The sequence below is a fragment of the Lepidochelys kempii genome, chromosome 6, assembly GCF_965140285.1.
Source record: "Lepidochelys kempii isolate rLepKem1 chromosome 6, rLepKem1.hap1, whole genome shotgun sequence".
NCBI lineage: Eukaryota > Metazoa > Chordata > Testudines > Cheloniidae > Lepidochelys > Lepidochelys kempii.
In genome coordinates this window covers 2,799,076-2,813,276 of record NC_136385.1, presented here as the reverse complement: position 1 = coordinate 2,813,276, position 14,201 = coordinate 2,799,076, and the positions used below count along the sequence as shown (strand labels likewise).

General features: G+C 53.3%; 1 protein-coding gene across 1 annotated transcript; it reads left to right on the top strand.

Moving 5' to 3' along the window:
- Positions 1–8,704: 8,704 nt before the first annotated feature.
- Positions 8,705–14,201, top strand: LOC140913715 (perforin-1). Its single transcript, XM_073350518.2, has 3 exons — positions 8,705–8,851; positions 11,205–11,791; positions 13,088–14,201. The coding sequence occupies exons 2-3, from the start codon at positions 11,259–11,261 to the stop codon at positions 14,199–14,201; spliced, it is 1,647 nt and encodes a 548-aa protein (XP_073206619.2). The 5' UTR covers positions 8,705–8,851; positions 11,205–11,258.

The window sequence follows — 14,201 nt, the reverse complement described above, 5'->3', positions numbered from 1 at the left end:
GGGGCGGTGCCTGCGGACGCGGGAGTATGCAGAGCCATCTGAGCGGTGCCACGCCTCTATGTCGGAGCCAAAGGGGGGACATGCTGCTTCTTCCGGGAGCTGCTTGAGGTAAGCACCACCTGGAGCCTTCACTCCTGACCCCTTCCCAGCCCCGCAACCCCCTGTCCCAGCCCCAATCCTCCTCCTGCCCTCAGAACCCCTTGGTCCCAGCCCAGAGCACCCTCCTGTACCCCAAACCCCTCATCCCCAGCCCATCCCCGGAGCACACCACCCCAGGCAGAGCCCTCACCCTCACTGCACCTCAACCCCCTGCTCCAGCCCAGAGCCCCCTTGTACACCATGAACTCCTCATTTCTGGCCCCACCTCAGATCCCACACCCTGAGGCAGAGCCCTCACCAGCTTCTGCACCCCAATCTCCAATTTTGTCAGTATTCACGGCCCGCCATACAATTTCCGATATGTGGCCACCCCGAGCTAAATGCATCTTGCACGTCAGTTCTAACAGTGCATGGAAGGTGTTATCAGGGGGTGGGGAACGGCTCTGAGTTCCTGACCTGCACATGGAATGAAGGCTGGGATCCTGGTGCAGAGGCTGAGAGATGGGGAGGCTCCGGAGAGCCGATGGGAGTGCGGTTGTGATGCATGGTGGACAGGAGAGGATCTTTCCATAGCCTCCTTCTGCTCCACCACACACCCAGTGGCTTCAGAGCAAGCCCCTGCAGGGTACATGGTCCTAGCTGGCACGGCATGAGGCGGGCGGTGAGTGAGTACATCACCGAGAGGGCCCTGTGGAGGAATTGCACCCAGCACTGCCCCCCAGGGACCAAATGCAGCTCCTGCATCTGCCCTGGGAATGCCACAACCAACACCATGTGCTGATCATGGGAGTGCATCCTGGGGAAGCTGACGATGATTGTGAAGCAGGCCAGTGAGAGACCACTTGACTGCTACAGATGCCTTTGTCAAGATCTTCTTTGAGAGCAAGGAAATCTGGACTGGCACCATCTGGAACAACAACAGTCCCGTCTGGAATGTCCACTTGGACTTTGGTACCATCCGCATCACCAGTGCCAGCAAGATCCGAGTCCAGGTCTGGGACGAGGACAACAATTGGGATGATGACCTGCTGGGAGGCTGCGACATCCCGCTGGTGGCTGGGGGGCCCCAAGCTGACCCCTTATATGTCACTGGCCTCAGCAGGCGGGGTCGAGCAGCACTTCCAAGCTATCACCCTCCTATGCCATGGACACTGCACCAGAATAGAGCACGTCTGAGCAGGCCGGGTTGAGCAGCACTTTCAATCTGCCACCCTCATAGGCCCCTGGTTCAGCATGTCTCTAGACCCACTTTCACATTACAATTTTTCTGGTAGTAACCCACTTGATGAGAAAATCCCACAGGATTTTTGGGCGCTGCAGGGATTTTTTAGCTTAGGTAAGAGGAGCATTGCTGCAGAGCGAATGAGGAGACCAAAAAAAAACCACCCACAAGGGGGAGAGAGAGAGAGAGAGAGAGAGAGAAGCAACCAGCTTAACCATGAAAGTTATTTATTGCTAGGTAATAACCACAGGGGAGCCAAACAAGCAAAACAGTGATAATATTAAATCTAACTTAAATTTGGTTATAAAAGTCGGGTTTACAAAACTATAACTGATCACACAAGTCAGGGTCAGAAGGCTATACCGAGACAGAGAGAGAGAGGGAGAGAGATCCGTTTTTACCACTCCATTAAGCTTGAATCGATCGGGGGTCCCAGGTGGTGGTAGTATCTGAGAGTCCGGAGTGCGGGAGACAGGCAGAGCCCCCAGCACAATCAGTCAGGAGAAGCTGAAGTCCCAATGGACCTGATGCAGAGTTTGGATCCAGGCATCAGAACACTTACTTGAGCATAGGTATCCAGTACATCCAAAGAACCAATGAATTTATCTTGAGCATGCGATGTAAAAGCCAGCCAGCCAGCCAACCAACCAGTGAATGAGTTTATTATATAGAAAATTTCCAGCCAGCCAACCAACAAATGTATTTAGTGTGTCCAGTGTAACCAGCCAACTATATCAAATATATTTAGCATATCCAGCCTACCTGCCAACTAACCAGTGTATGTATCTAGTGCATATCTATTCTCAACCTATTTACCATTGTGGGATGCATACACAGCTCTCTATGTGTTATGTGGGCCACATCCACAATATATATATATTATCTGTATGGCCCTCGGGATGTGATACGGGCTACAGCTGTGTTCCGATTGGGGCACAAGCGGCCCATGGGCCACGGGTTAAGAACTACTGATCTAGTGCATCCAGTGTAACTAACCAACCAACCAACTAAAGAGTTACGTACATCCAACCAGCCAACCACTAGGTGTAGCCAGTGCAACCAACCAACCCACAAATGTCCTAAGTGCATCCAACCAACCAGTCAACCAATATGTGCAGGCAGTGAAACCAATCCACAGCCCCATGTATCCATCCACCAACTGTATTTATCTGCCTAGTGTATCCACTTGAAAACCGATTGTCTCTACGGGAAAGGTGTTACGAATTACACCTGATAGGACACGCACACCAATGCTGCGAATTACACCTGATAGGTCACGCACAGTTCGAATCTAGGCTGAGGCACAGAAACAAAGTCCACAGCTGCAGAGTTCCCAAAAGACACTAAGTTTATTACGCTCGAGCGTGGGGACCCTGAATACAGATTATACAAAGGTTATATACTTTTTTAGCAAAGCATGTTGCCCTCGTGCATTGGAAACCTTAGCCAATAAACAAACCCTTGTCTTATCTACCACCTATCCCTGCTTGGTGCATTCCTCGTGCTATACCAGTATGTTAATTACACAGCATGGTCCTAAAGCCATGCATCAGTAACTTTTATTATCAGGATGGGAGGCCTCACATCAAGGCCAAGAGACAGGGAGTTAGAGACTGACAAAAACCAGATACTGGGAGTCAAGGCAGGCTGGAAACAAGGAGGAGGATTTTCACAGGGATTCAGTATCTAAGGATCACTCCTCCTGGTGTATGATGTGCTGGCATTTAAACAATGGTGGGCCCCAAACCAAAATGGAGTCACATGTGCTAACTTTTCCTTAACAAAGGAAAAGGTGCAAAGCTCAGGTCTGTCCTATTGTGGTTCAGTGATTAACCCTCTATAGAAACCCTAAGATGTTCCAGGGTGGACAGGGTTCTAAACACCCAGCGGATGAGCCGGGGTCCCGAGGGGAGGATTCATTAGGGGGCTGTTCCCTAAGTGTTGTTTCTGTTGCTTTCACAATTACTCAGCTGCTTTGGGGTTAGTTATATCATCATGAATACACAGGCCCCGACCACCACCCAGCTGGATGTTCTCTGCTCAGATTGTAAAGAAAGATGGTGATGTATCACTCACCATCAGTAGGCTTCAGAGTTAATACACAGGAGAACACACCACAGGGCTATTGATTCAGGCTGTCAGCAGGCTCAGGGAGATGGTCCTACATTGGGGTCACATTTGGAAGGGCAAATTCTCCCTAATTCGCGGATTAAAGCTTCTTCCTGTCTCACCCCATCTGCATCTGTTGAGAGCCTAGATCAATAGCTCCATGGTGCACCTCACTGATGGAGTGGGGGTGGTTAACTCTGAACCCTACTGACTGCAAGTTAAACATCTCCAGCCTGGAAAACTGCCAAGCAGCTTTGCAACACCATTGCAAAATGATTTGTTTCTGGGAGGATTCCAGGTCTCTGGATCTTTGCAAATGTATCTCCCTGCCTCAATAAACATGTGTGAAATCAAATTTCTAAGCAGGAAGTCCTGTCATTCTACAGGTGTGGCAAGTTGTATTAGCCCATGGACCCCGGGCTCTAGCAAATTCAGGGTCTGGTGGGCACAGCTCCACCAATGTTAGGGGCCGGGTCTCTCTGCCGTCCCCGCCTGTTGCCCCTGCACACCTCCCCCGGAGTGTCCCTGAGCCTCGCCTGCTTCCCCCGCACACCTCCCCTACCTGCCCTGGGCAGTGGGTGGCTGCCCCCTGCAGCTCCGCACTGTGCTCCCTTACCGGCCACTGGCGCAGCTGGCTACAAGGGAGCAGTGTCAGGGGCGAGCTGAGGCGACTCCAAGTCAACTCCGGGGGGTAGGGCTTATCCTGGCTGGATCTCCTGAGTAGCAGCCTGGGGGGCTTGGGTGAGTGTTGGGCCAGGGGGTCCAGGGAGGGCCTCCCCTCCAATGGAGCTCGCTGCTGCTGGCGGGGAGGAGGCTTGGGGGAGTCCTCCTCTCTGCCCCCCAGCCCCAGGGCAGCCTGCCTGATCCACCCCAAACTCTTCATCCCCAGCCCAGTCCCATTCCCCACATCCCAACTCTTTGTCCCAGCCTAGAGCCCGCAGCCAGCACCCAAACCCCCTCCGAAAGCCTGCACCTAGCACCCAAACCCCCTCTTGCACCCAGTACTCCAAACTCCCCCGGCACCCCCTCCTGTACCCCAATCCCCTGTACCAGCCCAGAGCCCACACCCAGCACCCAAACTCCCTCCCAGAGCTCACACCCAAACTCTTTCCCAAAACCTGCACCCCAAACCACCTCTTGCACCCAAACTACCTCCCAGAGCCCACACCCCGCTCCCCTCCTGCACCTCAACCCCCTGAGTCAGCACCCAGCACCCAAACTACCTCCCAGAACCTGTACCCCTTCTGTACCCAAACTTTCTCCCAGTGAGTTGGAGGGAAGTGTATGGGACTCATAGCTCAAGGGGTAAAGGCTGTTCTCCACACTGAGGGAGGGGGCAAACATTATGAGCCTTTATGAGTGCTCTGTAATGAACTCACAATGGTCAGCGTGGGTGACTGGGACTGGCTTGTGCTACTTCTCGCTCTGGCCAAGTTCTCGGTAGCGCTCCATCTCATGCCCACTGTCATAAATATAAAGGGAAGGGTAACCACCTTTCTGTGTACAGAACTATAAAATCCCTCCTGACCAGAGGCAAAACCCTTTCACCTGTAAAGGGTTAAGAAGCTAAGATAACCTCGCTGGCACCTGACCCAAAATCACCAATGAGGAGACAAGTTACTTTCAAAGCTGGAGGGGATGGGGAACAAAGGGTCTGTCTGTGTGATGCTTTTGCCGGGACCAGGTCAGGAATGCTCTTCAGAACTTCTGTTAAGTTAGTAAGTAATCTAGCTAGAAATGCGTTAGATTTTCTTTTGTTTAAAAGGCTAGTAAATAAGCTGTGCTGAATGGAATGGATATTCCTGTTTTTGTGTCTTTTTGTAACTTAAGGTTTTGCCTATAGGGATTCTCTATGTTTTGAATCGGATTACCCTGTAAGGTATTTACCATCCTGATTTTACAGAGCTGTTTCTTTTACTTTTTCTTTAATTAATATTCTTCATTTAACAACCTGTTTGCTTTTTCATTGTTCTTAAAATCCAAGGGTTTGGGTCTGTGTTCACCTGTACCAATTGGTGAGGATTTTTATCAAGCCTTCCCCAGGAAAGGGGGTGTAGGGCTTGGGGGATATTTTGGGGGGAAAATGTCTCCAAGTGGGCTCTTTCCCTGTTCTTTGTTTAACACGCTTGGGGGTGGCAGCAGAGGGTTCAAGGACAAGGTAAAGTTTGTACCTTGAGGAAGTTTTTAACCTAAGCTGGTAAGAATAAGCTTAGGGGGTCTTTCATGCAGGTCCCCACATCTGTACCCTAGAGTTCAGAGTGGGGAAGGAACCTTGACATGGTGGCAGAGCGGTGGGATCATTTTAAGATTTTTTTTTTTAGATAATTTTGAGATTTTTTTTTTTAGATAATTTTGAGATTTTTTTTTCAATCATTTGAAGCAGAAGCACAGTAGGATTTTAAAAGGACATTTTTTTCCCTTTGGGCTGCTTGGAAACAGGTTTTAAGCTGAAAGCAGTTAGAGTTTTTTTGTCTCTGCCTGTGGGCCAGAGCAGAGACAAAAGGGATTTGTCTTTTTTGAGCTGGAGTTTTCTGTATCTCAAGGCAAGGTAGTTAACCTCCTGCAGGGAAATTCACAAGTTTTTCACAGACCTGAAGAGGTTGTTTTGTTTTTTTTAGGTAAGAGCAACTAGAGCGTTTTTCTGTCTATTTGCCTGGAGACAAAGGATTTTTCTGTAGGCTGAGAATAGCTATCAGAGAACATAGGTATCACATTACAGCACAAAAAAAAAACTACAAGCCAGTTTTTTGGGTTTTTTTAACTCTCGGGTGTAAAGTTAGTTAAAAACAGAGAGTGGTGGCAGCAGAGGGTTCAAGGACAAGACAAAGTTTGTACCTTGAAGAAGTTTTTAACCTAAACTGGTAAGAATAAGCTTAGGGAGTCTTTCATGCAGGTCCCCACATCTGTACCCTAGAGTTCAGAGTGGGAAAGGAACCTTGACACCTACCAATACATCTCTGAGCATGGATGGGCTGACAATGGTGTTCTACTCTGTGTTCTGGGACATCCTCGGCCCGGACCTTGCCATTGTCTGGGGCTAGTCCTTGGGGAGCGGGGTCCTCCCTCTGTTGTGCAGGCGAGCCGTGCTCGCCTTGCTACCAAAGAAGGGGGACCTCTGCGACCTTCAGAATTGGCATCCCCTCTCACTCCTCAGCATGGACTACAAAGTCATAGCAAAGGCCATCTTGCTGCGGCTGGGGTCTGTGCTGGCGGACATGGTCCATCCAACGAAACCTAGACTGTCCCAGGCTGCACCATCTTTGATCATTTGTATTTGGTCCAGGACCTCCTGGATCTTGGGTGTACGGATGGTCTGTCATTCGTCCTCCTGTTTCTGGACTAGGACAAGGTGTTTGACAGGATAAACCACAGGTATCTCCTGGGTACTCTACGGGCATTTAGCTTTGGGCCCCAGTTTGTGGATTTTCTCCAGGTGCTGGATGCTTTTGTGGAGTGTTTGGTCAGGCTACACTGGACCTGACCAAACTGTCAGCTTCGAGCCAGGGGTCCATCAGGGCTGTCCACTGTCAGGCCTGCTGTATACTCTACAATCAAGCCCTTCCTCTGTCTCCTCCACCGGAGGATGACACGGTTGGTGATTCGTGAGCCGGAGTTGCGGCTGGTCCAGGACCAAAGAGACCTGGTGCGGGTGGAGGCCTCCCAGGGGATCTACTCAGTGGTCTCCTTTGTCCGGGTCAGCTGGGTCAATGGCTCTGTCCTGATGGTCGGAGATGGGTGCCAGATGAACTCCCTCCCCCCGCGCTTCAAGCCATTCGGTGGAGTGCGGGTCCACTGCCCTATCTTGGCGGTTACCTTTCTGCCATATATCCTTCTCCACTGGAGAACTGGCAAGATTTGGAGGCCAGGGTGGGTGAGTGGCTGCGGAGGTGGACAGGACTGCTCCGTTGCCTTTCCCTGTGGGAGAGGGCACTGGTGCTCAACCAGCTGGTCCTGTCCATGCTTTGGCACCGACTCAACACCCTGAGCCCAGTCCCAGGGATCCTGGCCAGGCTTCAGAGGATGGCTCTGGAGTTCTTCTGGCCAGGACTGCACAGGGTCTCTGCGGGGGTTCTGAGTCTACCCCTGGAGGAGGGAGAACAGGACCTGGTCTGTCTCTGCAGCCAGGTCCATGTCTTCCACCTCCAGGTCCTGCAGAGACTCCTTTATGGTGCAGGTAGTCTGGCATGCAGCACATTGGCACACACCTTCCTCCGCTGCCTCCGAGGGCTCCGATACGACCGGCAGCTCTTTTTTCTCTATCCGAGGGGTCCTCCAAGATCTCTCCAAGCTGCTGGTCTTCTACCAGGACCTCCTCCGGACCTGCAAGCTGTTCTCGGCAACCAGGTCCGTTGTGGCCACCGAGGGGGCAGACCTGCTCGCGGAGCCCCTGCTGCATGACCCCCCAATATGTAAGTGGCGGAGTCGCCCTTGATTAGCCAGAGGCTGGTCCTGGCAGAAACCACAAGAATCTGAGACTTCCTGGACTAAAACAGGAGGGACTGGGTGGATCCCTGAGCACTCATTTGGTGCCTGGGGCTCTCCACCCTTCTCCACCCTCCACTCCTGTGTGCGTACTCCAGGAGGTGGGGGCAGCCTTATTGCCCACCTCTCAGGTTTTCCTTGAGCAGGTCCTGCGAGGGGGTGCTCCCCACCCACCCCTCACCCCAGGTCCTCCAGAGCTTTTAGTCTGGCCACTATCCCACAAGCCCCTGACTGCCGGCCCCCCTACTCTCCATAGGCCGAGCTGCCTGCGCGCCTTGAAACCGGTTCATTTCCGAACTGTGCCAAGGGAACAATTATACAAGGTTGTGCTCACACGTTCCACTTCCTCACACTGGTGCGCTGTGCTTCAGGGTGGGGGGGCTCAGCAGGGGGCGCTCTCCCTCGGCAGGCAATGCTGGCCCCAATGCCCCAGTGTGGCATTAGGGGCTTCTCTGCTGCAGGGTGGGGGCTCAACGGGGGACACTCTCCCCGAAAGGCAGTGCTGGCCCCAGTGTAGCACTAGGGGGTGCTGTGCTGCAGGGCGGGGTGCTCAGGAGGGGGCCGCTCTCCCCGGGAGGAAGTGTTGGCCCCAATGACTCGGTGCAGAGTTTGTCTCACTGTGGTTTCCTTTGCAGACTCTCTAGCTCATCATACACTGGGTCAAGACCCATGGGAACCGCGTTTGATCCACCACAGGGGTGGAATAATTGCTGGCCACAGCTTCCTGTTGAGCTGGCTGTGGCTGGGGGTGTGAAAGGGGGACAGGAACTCAGCGCTGCGGGGAGCGTGAGGACGGCTGAGACACTGAGAACACGGGAGCCCCTTTGTGGTGCCTTGATCCACCTTCAGAGCTCATCTCTCCCAGCAGAGACACAGACCTGCCCGGGACGCCGACAGGCCCCAGGGCCGAAATATACCTCAGCTCAGTTCCTGAAGCAGGTAAGTGATGGGTGGGTCTGCTCAGACCCTGGCCAAGATCGGGGACCCCATCGTGCAGGATGCTGCTCAGACCTCGGCCGAGATGGGGAACCCCATTGCACTGGGTGCTACACAAATCCTGGCTGAAATGAGGACTGTGCTGAGATTGAGGCCCCACTAATGCGGGGCACTGCACAGATCCCCCCAGTCCCAGCCTGTTCACCCCATGTGCTCCACAGACCTCAACCAATATCATGGTCCCCACTCCCTCCTGCTCTAACCCACTTGATCCCACTCCCCTCCTAGTGTGACAAGAGAACCCAGGAGTTCTGACTGCCAATCCCGCGCTCTACCCACTAGAGCAGTGGTTATAAAACTGCGGGTGGCAACCCAGTACTGGGTGGCAGAATGTAAGGCCCTGGGTCGTGGCGGCTGTGGTCAGCACTGACGACTAGGCTCGTAAAAGTCCAGGTGGTTGTGGTGCTGCCTGGCTAAGACAGACTAATCCCTATCTGTTCTGACACTGCTTTGCGACCCTGAAACGGCCAGCAGCAGGTCTGGCTCTTAGGCGGGGGGGCCACAGGGCTCCGTGCGCTGCCCTCACACCGACCACCAGCTCTGCACTCCCATTGGCCAGTTCCCAGCCACTGGGAGCTGTGGGGGGTGGGGGTGCCTGCAGGCAAGAGCCACGCAGAGCCACTTGTGAACCTCCGCCTAGGAGCCGGACCTACCCAGAGACCCTTCCTGCACACCAAACCCCTCTTCCCTGGCCCCACCCAAAGCTTGCACCCCCAGCCCAGAGCCCTGACCCCCTCCCTCACCCTAACCCCCTGCCCCAGCCCAGATCACCCTCCTACACCCTGAACCCCTCATTCCCGGCCCCATCCCACAGCCCTCACCCCCATACCCCAACCCTCTGCCCTAGCCATGAGCCCTCCCACACCCCAAATCCCTGATCACCAGCCCCGTTGGATCATGGGAATCAACCATTTTCTTCAGCTGGGTCACCAGAAAATAAGTTTGAAAACCACTGCTCTGGACCACATTGCCATTCAGCTTTTGATAATTAATTTACGTCTTTTATACCTTTCATATCAGGGGCATCTTGCAATTTCAGGCTGTTTGATTTTCTATTGGCAACAAAGCAGTGGGGCAGCAGGTCAGGACTGAGGAGCACCAGCAGAGTTGGAGAGGGAACCCCAAGGAAGGACTTGCAGAGGGCTGCAGGCCGGGCAGAATCAAGCAGTCAATATTCAAGTGAGTTTTTCCTGCCCGGTTCTGCTGGGATGAGTTCAGACATTTACTGTCCCCTCCCAGTCAGAGCCTGCTACAATCATAGCAGAGCGGACACCCTTTCCTGCCCCATAGCCAGCATTGCTGTGCAGTTCCAACCCAAGTGAAACACAATTCAAATCTACATTTAACCCAGCATCCCTCGTGGTTAGTAAGGGGAGGGACACAAAGAGAAAGGTGAGGTGGTCAGGTACCTGGTGAGAAAGGAAGGGGACAGGATACCAGAGTAGATGGGGCCCATGGATCTGCTCTTGCATGGTAGGGAGGGGGCAGGATACCAGGCTAGATGGGCCCATGGGCCTTATCCAGGGCAAAAGGGAGGGAGCAGGTTACTGGGCTGGATGGGACCAGGATCTGTTCCGGGGCAGTGGCATTTCCTTCCTTCTTTCCCCAACAGCCACAGTGTAAAGCTGACAGCGCTAGATGCTGGGGCTGATGCTGACCATGAGAAACCCCAGAAAATGACCCTCCATCAGTGGTTAAACATTACCAAAACCACCACTTGGCGTGACCAGAAGGGGGACCCAGAAGATTCTACAGTGAGGCCAGTCATGGCTAGCGTGGCCCAAGCTCCCACTGCTCTCGCTGGTTATGAAAGCCACCACCCCCAATCTACGGGTTGTGCCTGGCTTTGAACTTCCCCCTAGTGGCCAGACCCAGCCACTGAATCAGCTCACTAAGTACAAGCCACGGACACTGTCCACGTGGCACCGTCCTCTAGTGGCCCCATTGAGGAATTGCAATGACTCATTATTATATTGCACGCTGTAGAATGGGCATGTGAAACTATACCTCCTCCTCGTAGTTAGTGATGGAATTCCAACATCTGGAAAACAAGGAGGAGAGGGAATTGATAAAAATTAGATAATCTGTCGTCAAACATGCAAATGAGGCATCAGGTCATTTGTGTAATGCCTCCAGGTTTCCTAGAGCCCATCAGTTTTCATAGGTGTGCAATAAAATACGGCAGATGTCATGGGTGATAAGTGGATGTCTCTGTCTCTACAACAGAGTTAACCAAGAGAACTGCCTGCCACTAGATAGTCACTAATTCTGGACCTCTGTGTGTCTCTCCCTGCAGGAGGGTTCAGAGGCCGACAACCCCACCTGGGTGAGGGAACCCGTCACATCAGCCATGCCCAGATTTGGTGCCTTCATCCCCCTCCTCCTCTTCATCTTCCCTGGGGCCTCCTCCCATTGTCACACAGGCACGGTCAATGAATGCAAGAAGCACACGGCCTTCGTGCCCGGGCACAGCCTGGCTGGCGAGGGCATCGATGTGACCACAATGGGCAGGAAGGGGGCCTATCTGGTTGACAGCAGCCTCTGGCAACACCAGGACAGCACCTGCACCCTGTGCCGGAACCGACTTCAAGGAGGGCAGTGGCAGAGGCTGCCGCTGGCCGCAGTGGACTGGCGGGTCCACGTCTCGTGCCGCCGGAAGCTGAGCAGTTCGGTGCAGCAGTCAGCAATGGGCATGATGGATTCGGCGGCATCCGTGGTGCAGAACGACTGGAAGGTGGGGCTGGATGTGCCTGTGAAGCCCAAGGTTAATGTCCAGGTGGCCCTGGCTGGATCGCATTCCAAACTGGCCAGTTTTGTTGTAGATCACACGCGGATGGACAAATACAGCTTCGTGAGCCACGAGGTCTCTTGTGGCTATTACAGGTAAGAGCCAGCCTGGGTCAGGAGCATTGTTCTCTCTAAGCTGTGTGCCTGGGCGTGCACACACAGATACTAAACCCCACATACACGGCGAAACACCGAGCGCACAGAAATTTGCACAGAAAACATTTTTTGCACACACGACCTGTCAATAATTGGAGGGAACATTGGTCAGGAGGGCTCACCTAGAACTGGTATCAGTGCAACATCACACAGTGATATGGGACTTTTTTGACCTCTAGGGGGTGCTGGCTCCCACCTGGGAGTGGACAGATATGGGGGTGTCAAGGTTCCTTCCCCACTCTGAACTCTAGGGTACAGATGTAGGGACCTGCATGAAAACCCCCCAAGCTTACTTTTACCAGCTTAGGTTAAAACTTCCCCAAGGTCCAAACTATTTTACCCTTTGCCCTTGGACTTCCACTGCCACCACCAAACGTTAATCTGGGTTACTGGGAAAGCGTTGTTTGGAAACATCTTTTCCCCCCAAAATCCTCACCAAAACCTTGCACCCCGCTTCCTGGGGAAAGTTTGGTAAAAATCCTCACCAATTTGCATAGGTGACCACAGACCCAAACCCTTGGATCTTAGATCAATGAAAAAGCATTCAGTTTCCTTACAAGAAGACTTTTAATAGAAGTAAAAAAGAATTACCTCTGTAAAATCAGGATGGTGAATACCTTACAGGGTAATTAGATTCAGAACATAGAGAATCCCTCTAGGCAAAACCTTAAGTTACCAAAAAAGACACACAGACTGGAATATCCATTCCATTCAGCACAACTTATTTTCTCAGCCATTTAAAGAAATCAGAATCTAACGCATATCTAGCTAGATTACTTACTAAGTTCTAAGACTCCATTCCTGTTCTGGCCCCAGCAAAAGCATCACACAGACAGACACAGACCCTTTGTTTTTCTCCCTCCTTCCAGCTTTTGAAAGTATCTTGTCTCCTCATTGGTCATATTGGTCAGGTGCTAGAAAGGTTACCTTTAGCTTCTTAACCCTTTACAGGTGAGAGGATTTTTCCTCTGGCCAGGAGGGATTTTAAAGGTGTTTACCCTTCCCTTTATATTTATGACAGGGGGATTTTCCTCTCTTATGTCTCAGGACAGCCCGGTGACCTGCCGGGACCAGAGCGGGGGCAGTCTGCCAGAACAGTCAAGCAGCTGGCAGTATCCCCAGCAAGTTGTGAGGTTCAGCACACTGGACGGCTGATGCTAATGATCAGAATGCACAGCTAATGATCTCAGCTGATAACTGGGCTGATCACACTCCTCCCCTTGTGTCCCTGACCAGGTTCCGGGTCAGCGAGATGCCCCCGCTCACCAGCCATTTCACTCTGGCGCTGGAAAACCTCCCCGACCAGTACGACAGCAAATCCAAGCTGGAGTACCAGCAGCTAATCAGCAACTACGGCACCCATTACTTGTCCCAGCTGCAGCTTGGGGGGCGGGCGCGGGACGTGACGGCCGTGAGGGTCTGCGAAGCAGCAATGAGCAGCTTGACTGACGACGAGATCAAGGACTGCTTGAGCATGGAGGCGGCCGTGAGTATCGGAATGGGCTCAGTCAAGGGTGGGTCCAGCAAGTGCGAGGAGAAGAAGGGGAAGGTCCAGCGGAGCTTCCACGAGACGTATCAGGAGCGCCACGTGGAGGTGGAGGGAGGAGAGAGCACAACTGATGTGCTTTTCTCTGGCAGTGATGCCGAGGTCTTCTCGGCCTGGAAGGAGAGCCTCAAAGCCAGCCCCGGCCTGGTGTCCTATTCGTTGCACCCCATCCACATGCTGGTGGAGCAGGACGACCCCAAGCGGGAGGCGCTGAGGCGGGCGGTGAGTGAGTACATCCGTGAGAGGGCCCTGTGGAGGAATTGCACCCGAAGCTGCCCCCCAGGGACTCAACGCAGCGCCCATGACCCCTGCTCCTGCGTCTGCCCCGGGGATACCATGACCAACACCATGTGCTGCTCGCGGGAGCGCGGCCTGGGGAAGCTGGTGGTGACAGTGAAGAAGGCCAGTGGCCTCTGGGGGGACCAATCTACTGCTACGGATGCCTTTGTCAAGGTCTTCTTTGAGAGAAGGGAGATCCGGACCGGCACCATCCGGAACAACAACAGTCCCGTCTGGTATGTCCCCTTGGACTTTGGTACCGTCCGCATCACCAGTGCCAGCAAGATCCGCATAGAGGTCTGGGACGAGGACAAGTGGAACGATGACCTGCTGGGAAGCTGCGACATCCCGCTGGAGGCTGGGGGGCCCCACCAGAAGGATTGCTACCTGAACCACGGCCGCATCTGGTTCCAGTACAGCCTGCGCTGTGGGCCCCACCTCGGGGGCCGGAGCTGCTTCGACTATGTCTCCCAGCCACCCCAGCAGAGCACAGCCAAGGGGAAGGAGGTGGAGGCCTTCTGGTGA